Raw genomic sequence first — 22,628 nt, 5'->3', positions numbered from 1 at the left:
AAGGGAGCGAGACGATGGTGTTGCAGTTCAACGTCTTGATAATAAAGCGATGACAGGACAAGAAACGAAAACTGAGCGAGAGCATGCGGAAAGCACAGAAATAGAGCAGGGATAGGCGAGGCAGAACGACAGCAAGTCACAACCAGTGGGGGCCGGAGTAGGCGTGTCTTAACAAGGTGTCCATCCCTCTCAAAACACTCCGAGAGGCCGCTGCATACTCGCGTAGACGGGCCTAGAAGCGAGCGGGGGGAGCGAAGCCTCGTTGACGAAGAGCAGGTGCAAAAAGCAAGAGATGGGCAGAAAACCCCCTCCAGTGAGTAGGGGCGTGCCGCGGGGTGGTCTCTCTTCACCGTGTGTGGGTGTGGGTGTGGGTGTGGGTAGGTGTGCAGATGTGTGCGCAGATGACGAGGACAGAGCAGAAAAAAAAAGAGAGATCCGGAAGAAAGGATGAAGGTGTCATCACGCTCACTGGCGCTCGTGTAACGCGGCGGCGTGGAGACAACACCGTCAGATAGCGACACCGAAGAGCAAGTACATGAGAGGCGACATGACATGTAAGGACGGTCGCCGAACGAAGAATAAGAGCGACCTTGAATACTTAAGCAGTCAGAGAGATGCTATGCACAGACGGTGGAGCTTCTCTGCCAAGACCCATCTTTCAGGCCGTGGAGTCTCTCTTGACAAGCTTGCCGCTCGCTGAGGTTGGCTGAAGGGCGACCAGGCATACTACGCCTTTCGCGTTTGTTTTGGGGGAGGGGGGTCTTGATGATGGGTGCAAAACATCCAATGCGAATGCGGTATCGCTTGAATGCTGATGGACACCCCCTGTGAATGCCTTGTCCTTGCGAGCAGTTTATTAAGTAGCCCCCTGTAAGACGTGCAGAGAAAAGAAGCGAGGAACAGGCGCCATCATTAGCATCACTCAAAAACAGTGGCGTTACATTCAGGTGACCACTCATTGTAAATTCCTCTCGATTCTCTTCCTCTCAGAATGCGCTGCCTTGGCCGGGTGCGTGTCTGTGGTGAGATGCATCGTCGCCGTGAGCATAGTCTTGCACCGCCCCTCCGGCTCTGCTTGAATGAGCTGCTCTACCAGATCTTGCCGCTCCGCAATGTGAGCCCCTTTCGCACATGCGACGCGGACAAGGTCGCTTGGGTGCTTCCAGTACACCTTGAAGATGTCTTCGGCGAACTTAGGGTAGTTCACCAGAGCAAGGTACACAATCGTGTAGGCCAACTGACCAATGATCTTGTTCGAGCTCAGCTGGTCCTCAGAGACGCGAAACACACGCTCCAGCTCTGGTGCTTTCTGCGACGCCGCCGTCAGGAACTTCAACTCCTCCAGCAGCTCTCGCTCCCCCTTGACGGTGTTTTCGCGGGCGAAGGTGGCGAGCACATCCACCGGCATGCCGAGTGGGTATGAGGTCCCCATCACCTGATTGAACCGTTGCACTAGCGGACGTCCACCACACAGTCGGGTGTTTGTGGGGTAGTTGATACTGCAGAAAATGGGCATCTCCAGAAGAATGTCATCCACGTCGTCGCCGGGCAAATGCGATTGCCGGTGATCCACCTGAAGGTCGAGACGGGTGTGAAACATCAGCAGTGACTTTGAGTAAACTGTACGGAACGCGGCCATGCGCAAGGGGGTGTCCTCCAGGTACTCGTTGCCATCGCTGAGCAGCATAGGCCACCCAAACACAAACGGGTTCTTCTTCATGAGTTGATCTTCCGTGACGCGAAAGTGCGGCGTGAGGCCGAGGAAGATGCTATGCTCGTTCGGGTAGTCCAGCTCCACCGACCGAGGATCGCGCTTGCGCATGTCCTCGATAAACTTGTTCTTCATGTGCGATGGACTCAAGGTGCCGATCAGCTTCTCGTCCATCTGAGTTTCAATACGGTTCTGCACCTCCTCATAGTACGGAAGATACTTCTTCATATGCTCCGCGTCCACGTCAAGGAACTCGGAGAAGACCTTCTTCAATGCCCCCAACGTCGGCTTTACCGTGTGCCACAGCAGCGGAGGAAAGTGTTCAGAGAGCTGGATCATTACCTTCTCCGTGGGGCTGTTGTGGTCCCAGAGAAGCGTGCAGGCGCGCTGCGGCTCGTTCACAATCGGAGAGTCCTCGCGGTCTGGAAAAGCGAACGCCTCCCCAATGACAGTGTACTCGGTGTCTTCGTTGCCCAGGCAAAGTCGATTTCGCAGGATGCTGCTCATCCGCATCGGATCCCACAGCTCCTTGTCAAAAGTGAAACGCTTTCGACGCCAGGAGAGCTCATCGTACACCTTGATGTCATATGAGATGGACTTTTCGGTAGTTTTGGCGTCCTGCCGGAGCTGCTCGATCCACGCCGGCGGCTGCATGGCAGCTGCTCCATAGTGCACTTGGGTGTGAGCAAGCTGGCGGTGGGCGGGAAAAGCTGCTGAGGTAGAAACGCGCGATACCCTTCGCAAGGCAGCACACGCGGAAAAGCGCAGCATTTACAAGCACGCTGCTGCCTCTACAAAGTGCAGACGATGCTGTCCCCTATCCTCTTTTCTCAGTCGCGTGCGAAGTAGTAGCGGGGACGCGTTGATGAAAGGAGTATGCGGTGTATCACTTTTCCTGCCGCGGCTCCTTTTTGTATCAGGTTACTTGCTTCTTTTCGTGTTCACAACTCCGCTTTGGTGTCAAATCCCCATCAAACACAGAAAAAAAAAGATAAACACGCTCGCAGAAGAGTTGAAAAAGCGAGGCAATCAACAACCAGACGTGAGCCTTTGTGTGCGTGTGCGAAGCTGAGCGCACCTGCACACACACACACACAAAACACGAGCACCTTTAGATCGAACACAATGGTCAGATCTTCATTCTGCAATAACGAAAGGGGGAAGGAAAAACAAATGGAGCAGCGGGGGGAAGCGAGTGAGCCATTGAGTACGAAAGGCGCGGCGTAGGAGTGGAAAAAGGCAGAGAAGGAAAAGCCAGTAGACAGTACCATAGCTTGTATGCATGTGCTTCTTAGTTGTGATCGTTCCATTACATCCTCCCTCTCTCGCATTCGCGCACTCTCTTCTCCCGTCCACGCAAAGCCTCGTGGTGCAACCTGCAGCGGCCATATGGCCAGAAGAACGACAACAGCATTCATCAGCGGCATGCAATGCAACGCGTCGACGCGCATAGATGAAAATGCACGTACGGTTCTTGTACCTCCCTCACACCGGCGAATGAGAAGTGGGAACTACGAAAGACGCCCCCAAAGCACTGCATCTTTCTATTTTTCGTTTTTTTTCGTTTCCTTGTGCGTCTGTGTGTTATACGCCGTCGTGTTTCGGATTTAATACAGAAATTACTCGAATGTATCGCTGTGGGTCCGTGGGTGCCTGTGGGGAACTCCGCGCTAGCCATTCCTTTCTCGCTGCTTGTATACGTGCATGGCTTAGTGAGCATCAGATAATCAGTTGGGAAGCCTGAAGCACTGCCATCCTGACCCAGCGGCGGCAAAGACCACCTCGTCATCCCGTGGACGCCTTTCTCTCTCAGAAGGAGAGCAGATCGGTCGGGTCCGCCTCCGACGGCGCCTCGTAGGCGATTGTGGGCAGATTATGGCTATCGATAGCGCGCGTAACCTCGGCGGTAAAGAGGCGGCCGTAGCTCTTTTCGTAGCGCAGTGGTGTCTTGTCCTCTGCCGTGCTAGAAAACGCTGACACCATGAGCGGTACAACCGGCATGAAGTGCCGTTCCAACGCGGTCAGCTCCCACAACGTGGAGCTCAGCGCGTGTGTTTCTAGCAGCTTTGCGCGGTCGTCGAAGGGATCACGGCCGTCGAAAAGAGCTGCGGTGTCGCGCATCGCTTGCGCCTTGGCAGACTGTGCTGTGAAGGTATCCGCGTCTTTGTCGGCCATGTCGTCAGGGATTACAGCCTCTCGGCTGCTCCGGTGAATGAGAGCTAGGCAGTTGGGATGATACTGCAACACCTTGCGAAGAAAGGGAAGACTGAAGTAAAGCGTCGGCGCAGGTGCCATCAGCGACACCTGTGCTACGCGCTTGATAACGCTTGCGGCAATGTAGGACGGTACACGAAGCGACGTCATGGAGAGATCTAGAAGCCGGAACAGCTCATACCGGTGCCGCGAAGCGAACACGTCGGGTGTCAAGAGACTGTAGAGTTGCTCGTAATAATTCGGGTACTCAAGGCCATGATCGAGCATGAGTAGAAACAGCCCTTGCAGCGAAAGGATCGAGATGATGCCGCCGCTGCTGAAACAGCCGGTGAGGTAGTCCGCTAGCACAAGCGGGTTCGTGAGGTGGGGAAGAACAACAGACCCCAGCCGGTGCAGCAGATGAACGTGAAGGGCAGCCTCACCAGCCTTCTCCACGCACAGCATCCACACAAACGTAAAGAAGTGCTTGTGTGCCCTCTCCGAGAAGACAGAGAGGACGCTAGTGGCATTGAGTTGCAGCTTGCGCCGCTCTGAGGCGTTGGAGTGCGTGTAGGCGTCGCTCGACTCCAACTTCGCACGCTCGTTTTTCAAAAAGCCCCACCGCAGCTTCATATGATCGAGCTGCGGCAAAGTGCGGGTGCACAAGAGTACAAAGCAATTCGTGACCAACGTCGATAGTGGCGTGCCATCTTGATCACGTGACCGCTTGCGTTGCTGACGCTCCGCAAAGTTGCTGACGGTTCGATAGATCAAAAACCACACATCGTCTTCGGCCGGCGTAGCCTTGTCGACACCGAGGCGAGTGCACAAGGCCTCGCGCAGCTCCGCCACGCGCGGACTACACTCATCAGGCGTGGTGTGGTCACGGGGAGCCTTCACAAGGGGTGACTGTAGCGCCTGTTCAACGATTGGGGAAACCTTCGCTTCAAATGTCCGGCACAGATCCGCATACGTTCTGCACTTATCACAAATGCGCAAGGCGCTGCTCAGTTTCGACTCCATAAGCGCGCGGAGAAGTTGAAAAGGTTCGAACGGAAAGAGAGAATAGCAAGCCACACGCCGAAAAAGCACAACACACCTCTGGCCTTACGTTGCAGATGACTTTATATGGTGCTCGCACTGCTTGCGTGTGTGTGTATGTGCTGTCCGTCAGGGATAAGTTTCGCAGTGTCACCTGCTTGGTGGCACGCGTGACGAGAAGCCGTGCAAGAGAGAGTGCAGGAGAGAAGTGGAAGAGTAATGCAATCGTTTGCTCATGAGGGAGGGGCGACTCCAGAAACTCAAAGCTCCTGTTCGGAAAGCAGCACCCCGTCATCCGCGCCCACCTAACTTTGGGCGCGAGTGGATTTCTCGCAAGCAGGGAAAACAGAAGCGGGACGTTCGGGGTCTATACTACTCACCTCATCTCGCTCTCTTTTTTGTTCGTTTCAGCGGCAGCGAACATACTCGTGTCACGTGGTTGTCGCCCTTGTTGATGCCATCCTCCTCGTCAGCGCGGCAGCCTCGTTCGTACTACGAAAAGCAGATTGTGCTCTATATGGGGTTGATGTCCTTCGTGGCTGGAGCTGTCGCCTTTTCGGAAACAAATGTAAGTGTCAGAGTTTTAAAAGGAAGCAACAGTCAATGCTGGAGAGGTGCAAGAGTCGGGGGTGCCCAGACACGAGAGAAAGCGAGCGTGCACAGCCTCACAGCCAGCGACACTCCAAAAAGTGTGTGTGTGTGTGTGTGTCTTTAGGTCCATCTTTCATCAGCATCAAGACACCCAGAATGCACCACACACCAACGCGCCAAATGTGCTTCGCTCCCCCCCCTACCCGCCCCATCTTGAAAAACATGGGCAAGCACCTCTGCCCAAACCCAAGAGAGCATGCACAACAGTAGCAGAGCCACGTGTGTCAAAGCTCGCAGAAAAGGAAGCCTTGTGAGAGCCCGATGCGACAGAGAGCACATATAAAAGCGTCTTCAGACATACCCGAGGCCGATGTTACCTTTAGGTGGTACTATCCGTCGTTTTTTCAGGGATGCCTCTACTCACTTGTCCAAGTTCAACAGCATCGTGATCAAGGGAGGGCAGTTTGCAGTTCCCTCCTCGCTGTCAGCGGTCACTTGAGCCACCAGTGCCGTAATGTCGTCAAGCTTTCCGCCGGTGTAGCGGTACCCAGCTTCCTCTGCGTGCCGCGCAAAAGGTGAAAAATAGCGGCGGTCTTGTCCGTTTCGAAAAGCCTCCTGGCCGATAGCTTCAGCTACATTGCGGCACCCCGTCGCTGGCACCTCGCCGAGATGTTCAAGGAGGCGGTCCAGCTCAACGTTGTCCAGCACACCGTCGCTCATGCAAAGGAAGACGTCGCCGGCGCGCACTTCAATCTTGGCCTGCTCGCCAGCGCTAGGCGGATCCTCAGGGAGCTGGTAGGGGCAGTTGAAGGAGTGCTGCTGAATCTCTGTACGATACAGAAGCTTGCCCTGCCGCACAATCACCAGTCCGCAATCACCTAAGTTCAGTAATGACGCATGTGTGTTGTCTACAATTGTCGCCAGAGCGACAGGACAGCCGCCAGGCTGCCTCGCATCATTTGCCTTCTTGTACCCGTAGTTGAGAGCCGCGAGGGCGGTAGCTCGTTTTGAGCGACTGGCTTCTCTCTCTACATACTCCAGCGCGAAACGCATCACATTGCGTGTATAGATGGCAGGCTCGATGCCATGAGACGCGTATCCGCCAACGCCGTCAGCCACACCGATGCAGTAAGGATGAAACGCGTAGGCATCCTCTCCGCCACGGTACGCCTTCTTTGGATGCGGAATAGCACAGGCGCCGCGATGGCCGAAGCGGAGAGCCACTTTCGATGCGCACCTCCACGTGCGCGTACTCGAAATCATGTGTTTCGCCTCTGGAGAGAGCGCCTATTTCGACAGGAAATCAAATGAGTAAGAAGCACACAGGACGAAGGAAGACAACGCAGCTACTGTCTCTCCTCTTACAACTGCTTATTGTGTTTTGCATATAATTTTCTCCTAAGCCTCAATGGGATATACATCATAATATATATATATATATATATATGTATATCTGCTGGAACTTTCAGGGAGTCCAGCTTGTTTGCACCTCAGCGTGAGCCGAAGGCAGCAGTGTTCCTTGTGGCCCTTCGGAGTATGTAAACAGAAGTGAGAAAGCAGACGAAAAGGAGAGAGGAGGGTGGGAACAGGAATGCGCCCACCTGCTTGGAGCTGATAGCTTCTCCCTTCCTCTCGGTTGGCCGATAGTGATTCTTGATGCGCACCGCCGATGCCTTGCTGTGCACAAGAAAAAGTAAGTGAGGGTGAGTGCGTGCAAGCTTCACTCTACTTGCAGAAATGCGATTTGTGTGCATTGGTTGTTTAGGGCGCGTCGTCGTGGAACACACGTCATACAGAGTGGAAGCAACGGTCAACAAAAAGGAAAACTCACGCTCAAGGTTCTTGCCGCATTCGATAATCGCGCGTAGCGAACGCATGGTGTTGAGGCCAAAGAGGGCGACAGAAAAGGGGCAAAGAAACGAATCGAGAGCAGGCCGCCCTCCTCCCAGGATGAGGACGCAGTTCCCAATTGCGTCATTTTACAAGCCTGGTAATGTGCCTCTGGTGCCCTACTCCTCCGCCACAGTCGTGCCAGGAAGCGTGAGACACCGCAATCGTGACCACATCACCGCGAAGAGAAAAACACTTGTAGGAGCGCTGCCGACGAAGGACTCACACACAACCGTAGAGAAATGGAGGAGGGATTAGCCAGTGATGTTCGCATTCGCCTAGGTGGTCACGCACGCTGCGCGAAGTGCACCTGCGCTATCAGACCTCGCTTCCCTCCGCAAGACGAGAACTAGAGGTTCTGTGCTGTTTCTCTACTTATCATTCATACTGTGAAGTGTAGCGCGAAGCAGCAGCTCGCCTGCACCACACGTTCTGGTTCGATTTCGAAACAAGATCACTACCAGCCTTCAACCCGTTGCAGTCTGCACGTAGAGGGACAAAAAAAAAGCAAAAGCACCTTTCCCTTCAGAAGCAGCAGCCGAGAGTCTGCATGTGTGCGCCATGCTTTTTCCTTCCGCAATCGAGAGAAGAGAATTAGGATCACCTGTAAGAGCAACGACGACTGCTTCGCGCGTCATCCTCTTGCTGAATGAGTCGTCATTTCGGCAAGAGAGTGCAGACCCGTCGAGGAACCCGCAAGAATCACAGCGGCACGTAAGCCACACGGCTTCGTTTCACGCATCTTCGCTGAGCCTCTGCTCAACGCCACCACAAAGAACGCATCGAGCTGCTCACCCTATAATCTTCACTTGAGTCGCTCCTCCTTTTTCGTGCCGTCGGCATAAGTTGTCACGCGCACACCATCCGCGCGATCTAAAATCGAAGTGTTGTTTGGGTACTCGAAAAGCGTGTCGCCGTTCACAAACACTGTCGTTGTCCAGCTCTCCGTTTGAAATACCTTGGTGCCGTCGGGGTAAGCCTTTGTCACGCTCCCGTTGTTGTAGTGGTACTCCCACGTTCCATCCGCTTGCTGCACAATGCGTGGTTCTGCGGCGGCGGCGCCTGCCGCTGTGTTGTCAGCTGGCTGCGCAGAGTTAGAGGCAGTGTTTGTGACGGTTGCCTCCGCGCTAGGGACCGCCACTGCAGCTGTTTGAGTATTGGCTTCTCCTAGCGCGCTGTTCTCTGTCTTTGCTGATGAAGATGACGTCACAGCCGCGGCAGCTGAAAGGTTCGGCTCGCTTGCCGGCGATGCAACAAATGAGTTCGAAGATGTGATTGTCACCCAGTCCGTCGCATGAATCACTGCACCGCTGTCTTTCAGCTGGCTCATTGCCCGTACTGCCGCCACATGCTCTCTTTCTTTTCGATGCTCGCGCTGTGTTTGTTTGCGCACCTTGGAGCTGTAGTAGGCCAACGCAGACGTGAGCTGCATTTCAACAAATTTCCAGTTCATTGCACTTAGTGCTTCCTCTGCGATGGCGGATTGAATGGAAGAGAGCCTTACTTGCGCCACGCTCCCTGCTCGATCATTTCCCTCCTCTGTGGTTGCAAGCGCACCTAGTGTCTTAGGCGTACGAGCCGCGTGGCACCATGCAGGAGCGTTATCAGCATCGACGGCGTCGCCACCTTTTCCAGAGCGGCACGCAATCTGTTCACACAAGCGCTTCTCTGTCATGTTAATTACAGCAAGCGGCCAGAGACCGTGTACCAGGGGAACCCTGCAAGCTGGAAGGTTCAGCAGGCTCACAGCACCATGTTCGCTACCGCTGATAGGAGGGGTGTACACGATCCACAGTCGTCCAGGGCTCATGGCGCCTGTTGAATGAAGCGCCACACTATCCTTGAACGCATTGACAGACCCGTAGCTGCGTTCAATGGCCTCCAGCAAGAGGTTTGGAAGCGCCGCAGTACCAACGACGCCGTTGCTGGATGCCCCGTTCTGGTGGTGTTGCGCTTCCGCACACTTCTTTTCAAAATAATGACAGAAAGACACAGAGGAAACGTAGTGCACGCGCTCGCGCACGCAGCTCAGACACGGTCGCGCCGCAAAGCTGGATTCTTTCCCAATGAGTGACAATGGCAGTTTCTTCGAGAGGACAGGGCAGTCGCGTGAGTGGTTCGTCACCGACCGTGCTGCTGTAGCCGAGTACGCTGTGGACACGACCAGCGACGCCACTGAATGCGTGGCTGCACCGGTTCTTCTACCAGTGAACGACAAGAGTGGGAGAAGTCGTCGCAGCTCTGCAGCAGCGGCTTCGGGACGCATGAAGAGAAGCCGGGTACGAGCGCGCAGCATAATGTCTGCTCTTTCGGCAATGTTTCTCCTCGACGAATTCCTGCTGCAGCAATCGAATCCGAAGAAAATTCAGTCAGCTACAGTTTGTCTCTTGTTTCGTGATCGTTGTTGCTGTCGGCGCAGGTCCCCCTCCCCCACTTAGGAAAGACGGATTGGGAAGATGAGCAAAGGAAATGAACGCGGAAAAGTATAGAAAGAGAAGTTGCATCCGAAAGCATACTAGTGCAACTGCTGCTGTGGGTAACGCGACGCTGTCGGCTATAGCTCAATGCTTGCTTCACACAAACTCGTCTTGCTCTTGGGGAGCACAAGGAAGACAGTATAACGCTGCGGAAGGAGAGCAAGAGTTCAATTTCAGTTTGGTCAGGCGAGACACGATTTTCACATTGCTGGTGCATAAGTGATGAAACCTGCTATCGAACTGAGAGACCGGGGGAAAAGAGAGGAAAATAGTCGAGCACCACTTGGGCTGCACGCACGGCATCCTACTAAGGGGTCAGCAGAGAGAAATCAGAGAGCCGTTTCTTCGCTCGCGACTTTTTCACGCTGACTCCGTAAAACCGCGCTCCTCGGCAATAGGCTTGATAGAACGGCGAGGGAGAGCGTAATTGTGAACTCGATAGCAATGAGAGTAGGCTCCTTCCAACGCTATCATCGCGAATCTGATTATCAACGTAAAAGTTCAGCCATGCAGTCGCGTTGACAAGTGACAGCCTTTTCTCATTCGCTGCCGAGATAATAGGCTTTCCTGCGATCCGAAAGAAGCCTTTTGGGACCTTGGAATGCCTGCTAGCACACCGCAGCAGTCGCATCAAGTGGCTTTCCTCGCAGTTTTGAGCAGCACGGATGAGCACCCTGCCAAGGCTCTCCATCTCTTGACTGGAGGCAACAGACTCGAATGCTGCTATGACATCGTCAGCAGAGAGGGCACCTCGCTCAATAGGCTCTCGGGCTTGCAGCTCGGCAACCACCTCTGCTCTCTTGCTGCCCTGTGATGGCAAAAAAGTGAAGAGCAGTACCAAATCCGAAGTCGTACTGTCTGCAAGTGAAATTCGGTTGAGAGCTGCAACCACATCCGGGAAAAGCAAAAAAGACTCTCGCTGCTTCGCGGTGCTGCAACTCAACAGAGCTAAAATGTCATCTGACGAAACGTTTGCAATGTGGCCTAAGCTCTCAATGAGCTCTGATTGCTCAAGAAGAGGCGTAAGCCTCAAATTACGCGCTGCTTTAGCTGCGACCACCACATCCTGTGTGCGAGGAGTTTTTCGCTTCAGTTCTTCGAGCACACGTTGAAACGCGACAGCGTCGCGAACGCCAAGATCAGATAGGGCTGAGAGAACCAAGCAGAGGTCCTCTGCGCGGCAGCTGCTGACAGACCGCAGTACCCGGCCCAGTACGACCTTTCTCACCCAACGATTTGAACTCGTTGTTTGACCTGCATGGCTAAGGAAATACATTGCAGCAGAAAGAGACAACTCCTGAGACTTGACAATTCGCCGCAGCAGAACAGGTTGCTGTTCATCTTCGACAAAGCAGAGCCCAGCGATCAGTAGTGCTCTATCTCTGGGAGAGAGGTCGTCGTCAACGTTGCCCTTTGGCGCGCAAGCGGTTACAAGACGCGCCCCAGCTCGGCCAATAGCTTTCTTGAGAAGAGCGGGGGAAGCCTTTATTCCACTTCGTTGCAGTATGTACAGTGCGTGCACACTGGTGAGCTGACTGAGTTCGTTTCTTTCCACGCTGCGACGAATAGCGGGCAGCAACGAAATTAAGAAGACGCCGGTGCTGATCATGACATTGCACACGACGGCCGTTTCTTTCGCAGACAGCTCGCCGGCGAGTCTGCCGCTTGCCACCGCCCTGCTAAGCAAGAACGATGCCTCCTCCCGTGAGAAAAAAGACAGGCACAGCACCCACTCCAAGTATTCTTCAGTGGGTGTTTTAGGCTGAGACTGCTCGAGCCGCATGCGTATGCATCTTTGCAGTGCCGCCTCCACGTCTTGCAGAGAGGAAGAGCTTGAGCATGAGGCTGAATCCGAATCTCTCCGCGCATTCAGCAATTCAACGATGCGCTCAGAGCCAAGGTGTCCACTTGCTTGGCATATTTGGCGGCAGATAGAATCTTCGATGATTGTTCCCGTGAGCATGAGCCTGACAAAAACATCAAAACAATTCGAGTCACTTACCCCACCCTTCTCGATAAGTGCCTTCTGAACAGCCGCACCCCATGCTGCGTAACGCTGGGAGTTCCTTGGAGCGGCAATTCTCTCCAGCAGACCCACAAGGTCTGCCTCTTTCAATTCCTCTGTGGCAGACTGTAGCTGCTTTACTAATCCCTCCATCTCCTTTTGCTCCAGCGGTAAACTCTCCATCAGAGTAAGATCAAAGAAAATTTCTTTGTTGTTAGAGGTGGAAAGGCGAAATGCCAATTCGTCGGCAGCGATTTGCGTAACCTGAGAAGATAGCCCTCTACTCACTTGCAGTGCTCGCTCGCATCCCCGCCAAAACGGCCGTGCAAAAGCAACCAGCTCTGAGTTGTCTGCAAGCTGTAAGCAGCACCGGATCGCTGCTACGACACCGGGAGTACTCAGCGCTGCATCATAGTATTCCAAGTTCTCCGGTGACAAACTGATGTTCGACGCAAGCTGGCGAAGCTCTTTCGCACTAACTTCGCCTGCAGAAGCTTCGAGGTGAGCAGAGAGCTTTGAGATAGTATGAGTGCCGAGAGGATATTTGATAGCGGGGAGAATGCTAGTGAGCTCCAAACCGTCTTCGAACGTCTGCAAAACACTCCCCATATCGAGGTTGCTAACATAGTCGCGAGCAAGGGAAAGTGTTGTGACGTCGCTGGCTGAGCCGATAATCCACAGCTTCAGTTGCTCAGAATGAGGACGCCATTGAGCTGATAGTAGTAGCACAGCTCTTTTTTGAAACATCTACCCAGATGCAACGCTTAAGTAGTCGGCTGAAAACTTTTGAATAGAGCGGGTGAATCGATGTGAAACAGAGGCATACATGCTTACTGGTACTCTGTGGCTTAAAGGAGAAGATCATGCATTCTTTTGGTTCTTTGTTGTCCTGCGCACCGTGCTCTTGGTGCTGCTGCTGCTGCTGTTGCTGCTTTGCTTATACGCGTACACCTTAGTTGCCGTGGTAATGTGTGCTCCCATTTGTGTACCTTGATGAGAGCATGAAGCTCAGAAGGGTTTGAAAGGCGAGCACCTCACCATAGCACTACCTTTTTTCGATGATATACAGCATTTATACAAGACTTGAGGGAAACCGCCCTAAAGCTCCGCTGAGATATATAAAGGAAAAAAATCTCTATCACCAAGCCTAGTTCTTCTTTTTCTCACTCCTCCCACTTTCGACCTCAAGCTTGAAGACAGGCACTTGAGCAAGCCTGGCAACACTTTGAGTAGCCCAGAAACCAAGCAGTATTGCAACACCGTTAATCCCTAGGTAGGTCGCTGAAAACGCCAAATCCATCATCAGCACATACGTTTGTAGCCACATGTAGTAAATGGCCCCCACAGCGGCAATCGATAAAAGAACGGTACTGATGACTATCGCTGAGGTGCTTTCCATTTTGTTTCCGCGCATCCCTATGAAGACCCCAAAAGCATTGACAAGGAGAACCAAGAAAGACGCGACTACTTCCATTGGGAGAGCGGCTGGTGGAAACGGTAGGTAGAGAGCTTTGAAGATTAGAAGACCTAATGTCACAATCCACCAGATCGCTGCGCATCCTATTGACGTAAGCAGCTGGAGGTGAAATGGAAAAGATGCACCCCCAGTGGTGCTGCCAGAGGTGGGCATTTGTAGGGGTCAGTATCTAGTGAGTCTTTGAAAGGGGCAATAAAAGCACAGGAAAGTGAGCATAAAGGAGGCCACGGAGTATAAGAGCACCCTTTGAGTTTCTTCACGTGCTCATTGAGCCCTGGAGAGAATCATCGTGACTTAATACACACGAGCATGGTGAGCGATGCTCTTCGAGCGCGAAAGGAATAAGTAGCAGCGTTCCCTTGTGTGTCGCATACAGTACGAGAGAATATTCAGCACTGTTCCTGTTTGAGACTCGTTTTTTCCAGTCGCTTTAACTGGCGAGGACGCAGCTAACCGGCTGTTATCAGAACGTCTGTGGTTCCTAGCGGCTATATTATGAGATTACACGATTACAAATTCTCGTCACTGTCGGAGGCGTCAGTTTGGGTGGTTGCTTTCCGCAGCACAGTTCGCCTTTCACGCTCGCGCAAGCTACCTAGGGATTCACGATTTTCGGCCTCTCGTCGTTTCCTTAGCCTTTGTTGCAAAACGCGAGTATTGAGACCTGTAAGCCGCTGCAGCTCTTCTTCATCGGGAGCGACGTCAACAAAAGCGTACTTGCTCGGTTCTCTCAGTTTCTCTAAGTACTCAACTCTCCCTTCCGGCGATTCTTGATCTGAGTCCGCGCTGGGCACGTCAGCCTCGGTGTTGGTGGCTGATGCTGCTGGGTGCTTTTGGCACTTTGCACATACTGCCTCGCGTTCAGCGCACTGTTGGCAGATGCGGTGGTAAGCATGGATCACTTTATTATCCCGGCACAAGTTGCAACGGCGGCTTTGCTCTTGTGAAGCGTACTTACCATAGTCGACCTTCCATTGAATAATCTCACAGCACCGCCGGCAGCACAGGCTCGCCATTACAAACTCTGTTTGACGAGATACGCGATCCTTCTCCTGTTTGTAACGGTTCGGGTCGTACTTTCTTTTGTTCATGTAGGCCTGCCGGGGCCCAGGGGTGCCATTTTTTATAACGCGCTTCATCCGAAGCGCGAAAGAGAGAAAGGAATGAGGGAAAAAGCTCACGCTCCAGGTCTTCCACGCACCACAAGATAGACCTCGGCTTGCAAGTACAAATGCGCTTTGGGAGGAGCAAAGAACGGAGATATGAAAGTGATGGAAACAGTGTAAGTAGAAGAAATGCTGGGGAAGCTGTCGCAGGAAAGCTTCCAAAGCAGCATCATTCAACGGATATTCATGCATACTTTATCAGAATAAGAAAAGGGTTCAACAGTCACGCTCCGAACCGCAAAGCATCACAGTGCTGCTTTTGATTTGCATTGCAAAGAACTGCCCTTAGAGTCACCGTAGCCGACGACTTGTAAGCAGCTGCTGCAGCGCAACCCCAACCTCCGGTGAATTCCGCGTCACCGGAAACAAAGGCGCGCACTTCACACTGCTTCTCACTGGGCTCATTAAGCTTCCTTGGAGTGGCACAGATCGAGAAGAGGGAAAAGTCTTTGCTCCCTGCAGACCAGTGCAAATCAGCAGCTTTGCAAAACTGTGAAACACATAACAAAAAAAAAGCTGCGCTTGTTCATTCCATAAGCTGCAGGATACTTGATGCCGACAGCCAGCAGTCCTCGGCAACGCAGCTGTCCATTGCCACATGTGACCGGCCCTAGTTACATTTCCCCCGCTCGTTGCGATGTCAGTAGTTCGATTATCCAAAACTACGTAATAGAGATCTTCAAGTCGATGAGCCCAGCTAGGAACGGGCCTTTGTGAAGGTGTTCGACACAGAGCGACAAAGAAAAAAACGACTGGCCTTTCGCATTCCCCCCCCACCCAGGACCCTTTTCACCCCAGGCCTATCAAACGTGTCGCTGGAACGTTATTGGCTGCAGTCCCGCTAAAACCAAGGTTCAAGAGCCGAAGCTCTTGCCCGCACTTGCAACAATGGCTCGTGCCTGAAGTCTCTTTGCGCGACATGGCGCTGTCTCCTCCACCATCTTCACTTTTACCCTCATGATACCGGCCACCTCACCGCGGCATTACGGGGCCTGGTACCCCACTCTTTGTGCGAAGCCAAGATTCTGCAGCTTGCCTTCTGGAAAGGTTGCACTCTTGGTGTCAGCGAGCAGGCCTGGGCGGGCGCTGTGAAGAAACTTGCGGTCATGATTAAGTTTGGAGAAGTTCACTGTGAATCGTGTCGGCAATTCATCAAACCCTTACTTCAACCGACGAAGAGAACGCGCCCCGTGTTGAGAGAGACAAATTTGTTCCACTGGTGCTGCTTGACCCTCATGTACTACAGCTTACCCTCATCAGTCTATACACGCGCAGCGTAAGTTTGGCCGCGCTTAATTCACACACACACGCACACTTTATGGGCATGAAGATGCCCCCACGGTACAGTGACAACTGCTCCTGTAGCTGAGGCTGACGTTAAGATCTTTCTTGGGGTGTCAAATATCGTGCGCGCCTTCCAGTTTTGAGGACTTCATTATTCCGGTAACATTTTGTCTTCACCATGCCATTCCACCACGACTAACTCGATAGATGCACACATACAGCCACAGCTCACCTACATCTCCTGCACTGCTGCTAAATCCGTGCCGTCGAGGACGAGCCGCTCTGCCGTTGCATCGGCCCATGTGTCTAACGTGGTCTTTTTATCCTCCTGCGTCCCTCCTTCGCATACGTGCTGCGTGGTCGGAGCCACACGGACTTGGGTGAACTGAGTGCCTTGGTCCAAGCGGATCGCGCCCAGAATCTTGCTCCAAGGCGGAAGCGGTGGCGTTTCTCATGGGGGCGATAGGGGGTCACCTAGGCGCATGCCATGTGTTTTGCTTTTGTGTGTTTTTCCCATACAGCAGCCTTCAACGCGCACAGTGCATGCCAGGGTGAGAGGTGGAACAGCAAAGGCAAATTTTTGAACCATGTACGTGAGTCCTGCAGCGAAAGGCGTGGATCCCATTTAGCGCAAAACAGATTTCGTTCATGTCTCGGTGACTTCTCCCGTTGGAGAGTTGGAGGCTTTCCCACGCGCCTCCGAAATGGCATGGGTCCGCCGGTCCAGTTGACGCCCATTTACCTCTGTATGTGTGTGTGTGTGTGTGTGTGTGTGTGTGTGTGTGTCCTCAGGTCAGTCAAACCATTTGATGCAAGGACATTGTGCTTGTTTTGGGCATTTCTCAATGCTAGAATAGATGAAAGCAGTGGATTCGAGCTGCTTGTCTACCTCTTCTATCACTTTTTACCCGCAACACGAACTGGAGCTTAAGCACTCAAGCGAAGCAATCTTGTTCCTGTTGCAGCTTTTCCTGTCCCCATGTCTTTCTCAGGTCCCGAATCGGCACAGAACGAAAGTCTGCAGCTGTCCATTTGATCGTTTGGGCAACAATTGTGTACTGAAAAGTCACATCTGAGTCCGGCCAATACACACTTGGCTCCATGTGTAATCCTTCACTCACCGACGGAGAGCAAATGCAATAGCAAATGGGATGTAGCTCTGTTCTCTCATTTTGGTTTTGATGTCCTTGTGACCTTGCTTACTACTCTTCTTCCCTGTGGGCATCATATCTATTTTCTATTTTTCGAACCGACAGAAACAACTTCCAATACCCTATTCCTGCTGTGCTTCAAACTGCGTCTTCCGCTGTCATAATAAGGCCATGAATAGCGGCATGCCCAAGCAAGAACAATGCCTACCGTTCTGCTTCATGCAACTGTGACAGGGCGTCAATAATGGTGCACCAACATGGCAACTGCTCAGCCACGTGCCCAATCCTCTCTTCGCCATCTTTATCTTCACTTCTCTCCCTCTGCTAATTTTGCTAATTTTTCACTGCACAACCTACTCATACGCACCACACCCAACTACAGCATATTGCTTCGCGGTAGCCCTCGAGAATCATAGTACCCTTTTGCCTCTAGTACATTTGTGTTTCGTTTCGTTCTCATACTACCGTTGCGTTATCACAACACATCTAGTGTTCTGATTTTCATTCTCCTCTACCACCTGTGAGCTTACTCTCTTTCTGCCGTTGCTTTACTTTGTGTGCTTGTGCACTTCTCCGTCACGTTCGCAGAGTGGTCTTTCTTTACTACAACGTTTACACTTCTTTTTTCACTTCGCGCGACTTTCTCCCTTTCCCTACCTCTGCGGAACAACAGTTTCGTCGCAGCCACATTGTTATCAAAGAGTGAAGCGTACATTGAATCCATTCCCGAGTACTTTGCCCCAACCAGTATACAGAAAGCACCAGCTCGCTCCACAAGCGCCTTCCAAAGTATTTTCACCTCGACTCGCAAGGCACATTTTCCCCATTCATCATCAACAGCGCCGTTATTGTCAGCAGTGCAGAAACCGCGTGCCTTCTACTTTACCACCGTGTTTCTGAGTACGGAGCACAGTGTTCGTCTCGCACCGTTCTCCACCTGCATCTGCCATACACTCATACCGACACCCCCGTGAGTTTCCGTGTCGCCTTCGAAGAAAACTAAAACAGCATAGACGAAATTTCTCACGCTAAGCATTACACAACCATACGAAAATGTCCTTTTTAAGCAACATCAATCCCGCCTTTCCCCAACTGCAAGCTGGGCAGGTGGTCGCCTACGACTACCTTCACGCTGCGAAGACGTGGCAGTGGACCCTGGGTACGGTGCGTGAGATCAAGGACTACACGGCCGTCGTGCAGCAGTGGGGCCTTCACACCGGAGACATTGACACGCTGCGCTCCATTCTCCTCAAAGAGGTCGACACGGAAAATGGACGCATGAAGAACTATCATGATATGCTGGCTATCGCACGAGAGAAGCTCGCATCCATCCGCCGTAGCAATGAGGATCGTGTTTCACACGTTCGAGGCCACTTTGACAAGGCTCGTGAAAAAGTAGAGCTCATTGACGAGGTCGATTTGCGCAAGGTCACGGCCCAGGCCGCCCCATCCCCGGTTGCTGTAGCAGTGCTGAAGGCGGTGTGGGCCGTGGCCAAGTGCGATCCCACGGCGGTTGAGTTCTACGAGTGGGCAGATGTGCAACTGGAGTACCGGAAGCCAGCCGCTCTCGATGAGATCGCCAAGACAGACGTTCTCGCGAAGCTCTATCCTTCCGCGGAAAGCCTCCAGCAGTCCCTGGAGCAGGACCCCAAGCTGAACTACAAGGCGGCGGCGCGCGACTCGCCGGTGGTGGCCAGCCTCCATGCGTGGGTCATCACAGCTCTTGCCTACCAGCAGGCGTACAACCTCCTGGCGCACGACAAGCGCATCCAGGAGCAGAACGACGCCATCGCAGCCGCCATTGCTGGCATGAAGGCCTGTCGCGCCAAGATCGCCAAGCTCAAGGACGAGCTGTCTTCAAAGGACACGGCTGCACTCCCTGGTCAGGTCACCTCCTTCACCAGGACGTCAGTCCTCGTGACCATTCCGCTGTCTGCCGTCATCTCTCCCGTCAATGTGGACACCGGTGTGAAGGGATGCGTGCTGACTAAGGATGAGGTCGAGCAGATTCTCTTTGAAGCTAAGGCAACCCGTTTTCAGCTAAAGAGTCGCATGAATTCTATTGCCTGCAGGTACGTCGAAGCAGCAGCAGAACTACACACACTTTCCCTTTACACTGCAGAGCTGGAAAAAAAGCGTCTCTACCTACAGGAGCACTATTTTTCGTCTATCATCCGAAGTGGTGAGGCAGAAGCCAAGTGGGCACGCACTGAGGACACTCAGAAGGAAATTGATCGCTTGAATGCCCTGGTCGCTGAGCTGCAAAAGCATGATGAGAGGTGGGAACCAGATTACGAAGCTGTCTCAGTGGCAACATCACACGTGAAGAAGTACCCTGGTGCCGAATGGGCTTACTTGATAGCAGAGAGATTCGAGGAAGTGCGTGCCGCCTTCGCCTCTGATACAGCGCTTGCAGTTCACGTTGATCCCAACTTTGTTCAACACATTAAGTTTACCCCCGAATGTGATCAATTGTGCGTGAGATGTGAGATAACACACCCTGCCAAGATGACGGGAACGGAAGTAGATGAGCGTATTTCGCAGATGCCCACACGGCTGATGAATTATATTTACAAAAACCGCGACGCTCCAAAAACAGGTCTGGACAGGGCCGTGGCTGATATCTGCAACGCCCTGGGAATCGACGATCACAAGTTTGCTGGACTTGGCTTCGACGAGTTCGTCACCCAACTTGCCGGATTCGACTACTTAGGAGACAAAGACGCATACGAGAGCGAAATTGGGGATCTTCTCATGCTTCTCGATAAGATCAACAACGAGAACAGGTCGCTTCAGTACACCCTCGAAAAGTCTGCCGAACGTTTCAAGAAGCAGGCTGCTGTACTCCAGCGCGATCAGGACGCTCTCACCCTGCGCAACGCGGACCTTGCCGATGAGATTGACCGCCTCCAAAACCTAGTCGAAAAGCTCAAGGACCTTGCAGACACACAAGGCGCACAGCTAGAGCACTACCACATGCAGCACCAGCAAGCACAACAGCTGCGCGCACACCGCAACCTCTCGCCCATCCCACCCACCGCAGAGGAGCCATTGTACGCCGTTACTATCGATGAGCTGAACGCTCAAAAGGCACTCTGCGACAAAGAAAAACAACGCGCAGACGCCCTTCAGAAACAGCTTGACGACAAGGAACTCGCCCTTAATCAGCTTCAAAGCCAGCTACGCGAAGTGCGATGTCGTAACAATGACCTCGACCAGCAACTTCAACTTTCCGCCGAGCTCAGCGAAAAACAAAAACAAATACTCACCGCCTTCCACCAGAAGCGCCGCTCCGCGCACGACGCTCGCGCCGATGAACCAGAGCTGGCTGCGGCCGACGGCGTCTCGACACGCAATGCATCCGCACGCAGCCGAGGCCGCCCCCCTGCGCACATAACCACTGCCGCGGAGCCCTTCGACCCCGTCACCATCGCCGCGGACCCGCTGTACGCTGTCACGCTGGATGAGTACAAAGCCAAGCAGACCGCCCTAAACAGCGCAAAGGAGGAGGTCCAGAGGCTGGTCGGCGATCTCGAAAAGGCAGAGGAGGAGGCCGAGACACTGGCGGGCGAGCTGCAGAAGGCGCAGGAGGACGGGGAGAGGCAGAAGGCCGACAACCGCCAGCTGGCCAGCGACAACGAGCGGCTGGCCACCGAGCTGGAGAGGGCGCAGGAGGAGGCCGAGAGGCTGGCCGGCGATCTCGAAAAGGCAGAGGAGGAGGCCGAGACACTGGCGGCCGAGCTCCAGAAGGCGCAGGAGGACGGGGAGAGGCAGAAGGCCGACAACCGCCAGCTGGCCAGCGACAACGAGCGGCTGGCCACCGAGCTGGAGAGGGCGCAGGAGGAGGCCGAGAGGCTGGCCGGCGATCTCGAAAAGGCAGAGGAGGAGGCCGAGACACTGGCGGGCGAGCTGCAGAAGGCGCAGGAGGACGGGGAGAGGCAGAAGGCCGGCAACCGCCAGCTGGCCAGCGACAACGAGCGGCTGGCCACCGAGCTGGAGAGGGCGCAGGAGGAGGCCGAGAGGCTGGCCGGCGATCTCGAAAAGGCGCAGGAGGAGGCCGAGACACTGGCGGCCGAGCTGCAGAAGGCGCAGGAGGACGGGGAGAGGCAGAAGGCCGACAACCGCCAGCTGGCCAGCGACAACGAGCGGCTGGCCACCGAGCTGGAGAGGGCGCAGGAGGAGGCCGAGAGGCTGGCCGGCGATCTCGAAAAGGCAGAGGAGGAGGCCGAGACACTGGCGGGCGAGCTCCAGAAGGCGCAGGAGGACGGGGAGAGGCAGAAGGCCGACAACCGCCAGCTGGCCAGCGACAACGAGCGGCTGGCCACCGAGCTGGAGAGGGCGCAGGAGGAGGCCGAGAGGCTGGCCGGCGATCTCGAAAAGGCAGAGGAGGAGGCCGAGACACTGGCGGGCGAGCTGCAGAAGGCGCAGGAGGACGGGGAGAGGCAGAAGGCCGACAACCGCCAGCTGGCCAGCGACAACGAGCGGCTGGCCACCGAGCTGGAGAGGGCGCAGGAGGAGGCCGAGACACTGGCGGGCGAGCTGCAGAAGGCGCAGGAGGACGGGGAGAGGCAGAAGGCCGACAACCGCCAGCTGGCCAGCGACAACGAGCGGCTGGCCACCGAGCTGGAGAGGGCGCAGGAGGAGGCCGAGAGGCTGGCCGGCGATCTCGAAAAGGCACAGGAGGAGGCCGAGACACTGGCGGCCGAGCTGCAGAAGGCGCAGGAGGACGGGGAGAGGCAGAAGGCCGACAACCGCCAGCTGGCCAGCGACAACGAGCGGCTGGCCACCGAGCTGGAGAGGGCGCAGGAGGAGGCCGAGAGGCTGGCCGGCGATCTCGAAAAGGCAGAGGAGGAGGCCGAGACACTGGCGGGCGAGCTGCAGAAGGCGCAGGAGGACGGGGAGAGGCAGAGGGCCGACAACCGCCAGCTGGCCAGCGACAACGAGCGGCTGGCCACCGAGCTGGAGAGGGCGCAGGAGGAGGCCGAGAGGCTGGCCGGCGATCTCGAAAAGGCGCAGGAGGAGGCCGAGAGGCTGGCCGGCGAGCTGCAGAAGGCGCAGGAGGACGGGGAGAGGCAGAAGGCCGGCAACCGCCAGCTGGCCAGCGACAACGAGCGGCTGGCCACCGAGCTGGAGAGGGCGCAGGAGGAGGCCGAGAGGCTGGCCGGCGATCTCGAAAAGGCGCAGGAGGAGGCCGAGACACTGGCGGCCGAGCTGCAGAAGGCGCAGGAGGACGGGGAGAGGCAGAAGGCCGACAACCGCCAGCTGGCCAGCGACAACGAGCGGCTGGCCACCGAGCTGGAGAGGGCGCAGGAGGAGGCCGAGAGGCTGGCCGGCGATCTCCAAAAGGCGCAGGAGGACGCCGAGACGCTGACGGCCGACCTCCACAAGGTGCACGACGACGGCGAGAGGCTGACCGCCGAGCTCCAGAGGGTGCACGACGACGACGAGAGGCTGGCCGCCGAGCTGGAGAAGGCGCAGGAGGAGGCCGAGACTCTGGCCGCCGATCTCCAAAAGGCGCACGAGGACGGCGAGAGGCTGACGGCCGACCTCCGCAAGCTGCACAACGACGACGAGAGGCTGGCCCCCGATCTGGATAGGGCGCAGGAGGAAGCCGAGACGCTGGCCGCCGATCTCCAAAAGGC

At 54.7% G+C, this 22,628-nt stretch overlaps 8 protein-coding genes across 8 annotated transcripts; 1 reads left to right on the top strand and 7 right to left on the bottom strand.

Moving 5' to 3' along the window:
* Positions 1-955: 955 nt before the first annotated feature.
* Positions 956-2,365, bottom strand: LINJ_34_0790 (conserved hypothetical protein; the record flags this gene model as incomplete). Its single annotated transcript, XM_003392727.1, has 1 exon — positions 956-2,365. The coding sequence occupies one exon, from the start codon at positions 2,363-2,365 to the stop codon at positions 956-958; it is 1,410 nt and encodes a 469-aa protein (XP_003392775.1).
* A 1,155-nt stretch (positions 2,366-3,520) lies between these two features.
* LINJ_34_0780 (conserved hypothetical protein) lies at positions 3,521-4,927 on the bottom strand (the record flags this gene model as incomplete). The annotated part of the gene is made up of 1 exon (XM_003392726.1): positions 3,521-4,927. One exon carries the CDS (start codon positions 4,925-4,927, stop codon positions 3,521-3,523), a length of 1,407 nt encoding a protein of 468 aa, XP_003392774.1.
* A 1,029-nt stretch (positions 4,928-5,956) lies between these two features.
* Positions 5,957-6,589, bottom strand: LINJ_34_0770 (conserved hypothetical protein; the record flags this gene model as incomplete). The annotated part of the gene is made up of 1 exon (XM_003392725.1): positions 5,957-6,589. The coding sequence occupies one exon, from the start codon at positions 6,587-6,589 to the stop codon at positions 5,957-5,959; it is 633 nt and encodes a 210-aa protein (XP_003392773.1).
* Positions 6,590-8,231: 1,642 nt separating this feature from the next.
* On the bottom strand, positions 8,232-9,692 carry LINJ_34_0760 (conserved hypothetical protein; the record flags this gene model as incomplete). The annotated part of the gene is made up of 1 exon (XM_001468774.1): positions 8,232-9,692. One exon carries the CDS (start codon positions 9,690-9,692, stop codon positions 8,232-8,234), a length of 1,461 nt encoding a protein of 486 aa, XP_001468811.1.
* A 518-nt stretch (positions 9,693-10,210) lies between these two features.
* LINJ_34_0750 (conserved hypothetical protein) lies at positions 10,211-12,517 on the bottom strand (the record flags this gene model as incomplete). The annotated part of the gene is made up of 1 exon (XM_001468773.1): positions 10,211-12,517. The coding sequence occupies one exon, from the start codon at positions 12,515-12,517 to the stop codon at positions 10,211-10,213; it is 2,307 nt and encodes a 768-aa protein (XP_001468810.1).
* A 538-nt stretch (positions 12,518-13,055) lies between these two features.
* LINJ_34_0740 (conserved hypothetical protein) lies at positions 13,056-13,538 on the bottom strand (the record flags this gene model as incomplete). The annotated part of the gene is made up of 1 exon (XM_001468772.1): positions 13,056-13,538. The coding sequence occupies one exon, from the start codon at positions 13,536-13,538 to the stop codon at positions 13,056-13,058; it is 483 nt and encodes a 160-aa protein (XP_001468809.1).
* A 356-nt stretch (positions 13,539-13,894) lies between these two features.
* LINJ_34_0730 (conserved hypothetical protein) lies at positions 13,895-14,743 on the bottom strand (the record flags this gene model as incomplete). The annotated part of the gene is made up of 1 exon (XM_001468771.1): positions 13,895-14,743. One exon carries the CDS (start codon positions 14,741-14,743, stop codon positions 13,895-13,897), a length of 849 nt encoding a protein of 282 aa, XP_001468808.1.
* A 3,296-nt stretch (positions 14,744-18,039) lies between these two features.
* Positions 18,040-22,626, top strand: LINJ_34_0720 (conserved hypothetical protein; the record flags this gene model as incomplete). Its single annotated transcript, XM_001468770.2, has 1 exon — positions 18,040-22,626. A coding segment is annotated over one exon (4,587 nt), but the record flags the coding sequence as incomplete, so codon positions are not given.
* Between the last annotated feature and the right edge of the window lie 2 nt (positions 22,627-22,628).

The sequence above is a fragment of the Leishmania infantum genome, chromosome 34 (assembly GCF_000002875.2).
Source record: "Leishmania infantum JPCM5 genome chromosome 34".
Classification (NCBI taxonomy): Eukaryota; Euglenozoa; class Kinetoplastea; order Trypanosomatida; family Trypanosomatidae; genus Leishmania; species Leishmania infantum.
This window is presented reverse-complemented; position numbering and strand designations above follow the sequence as displayed.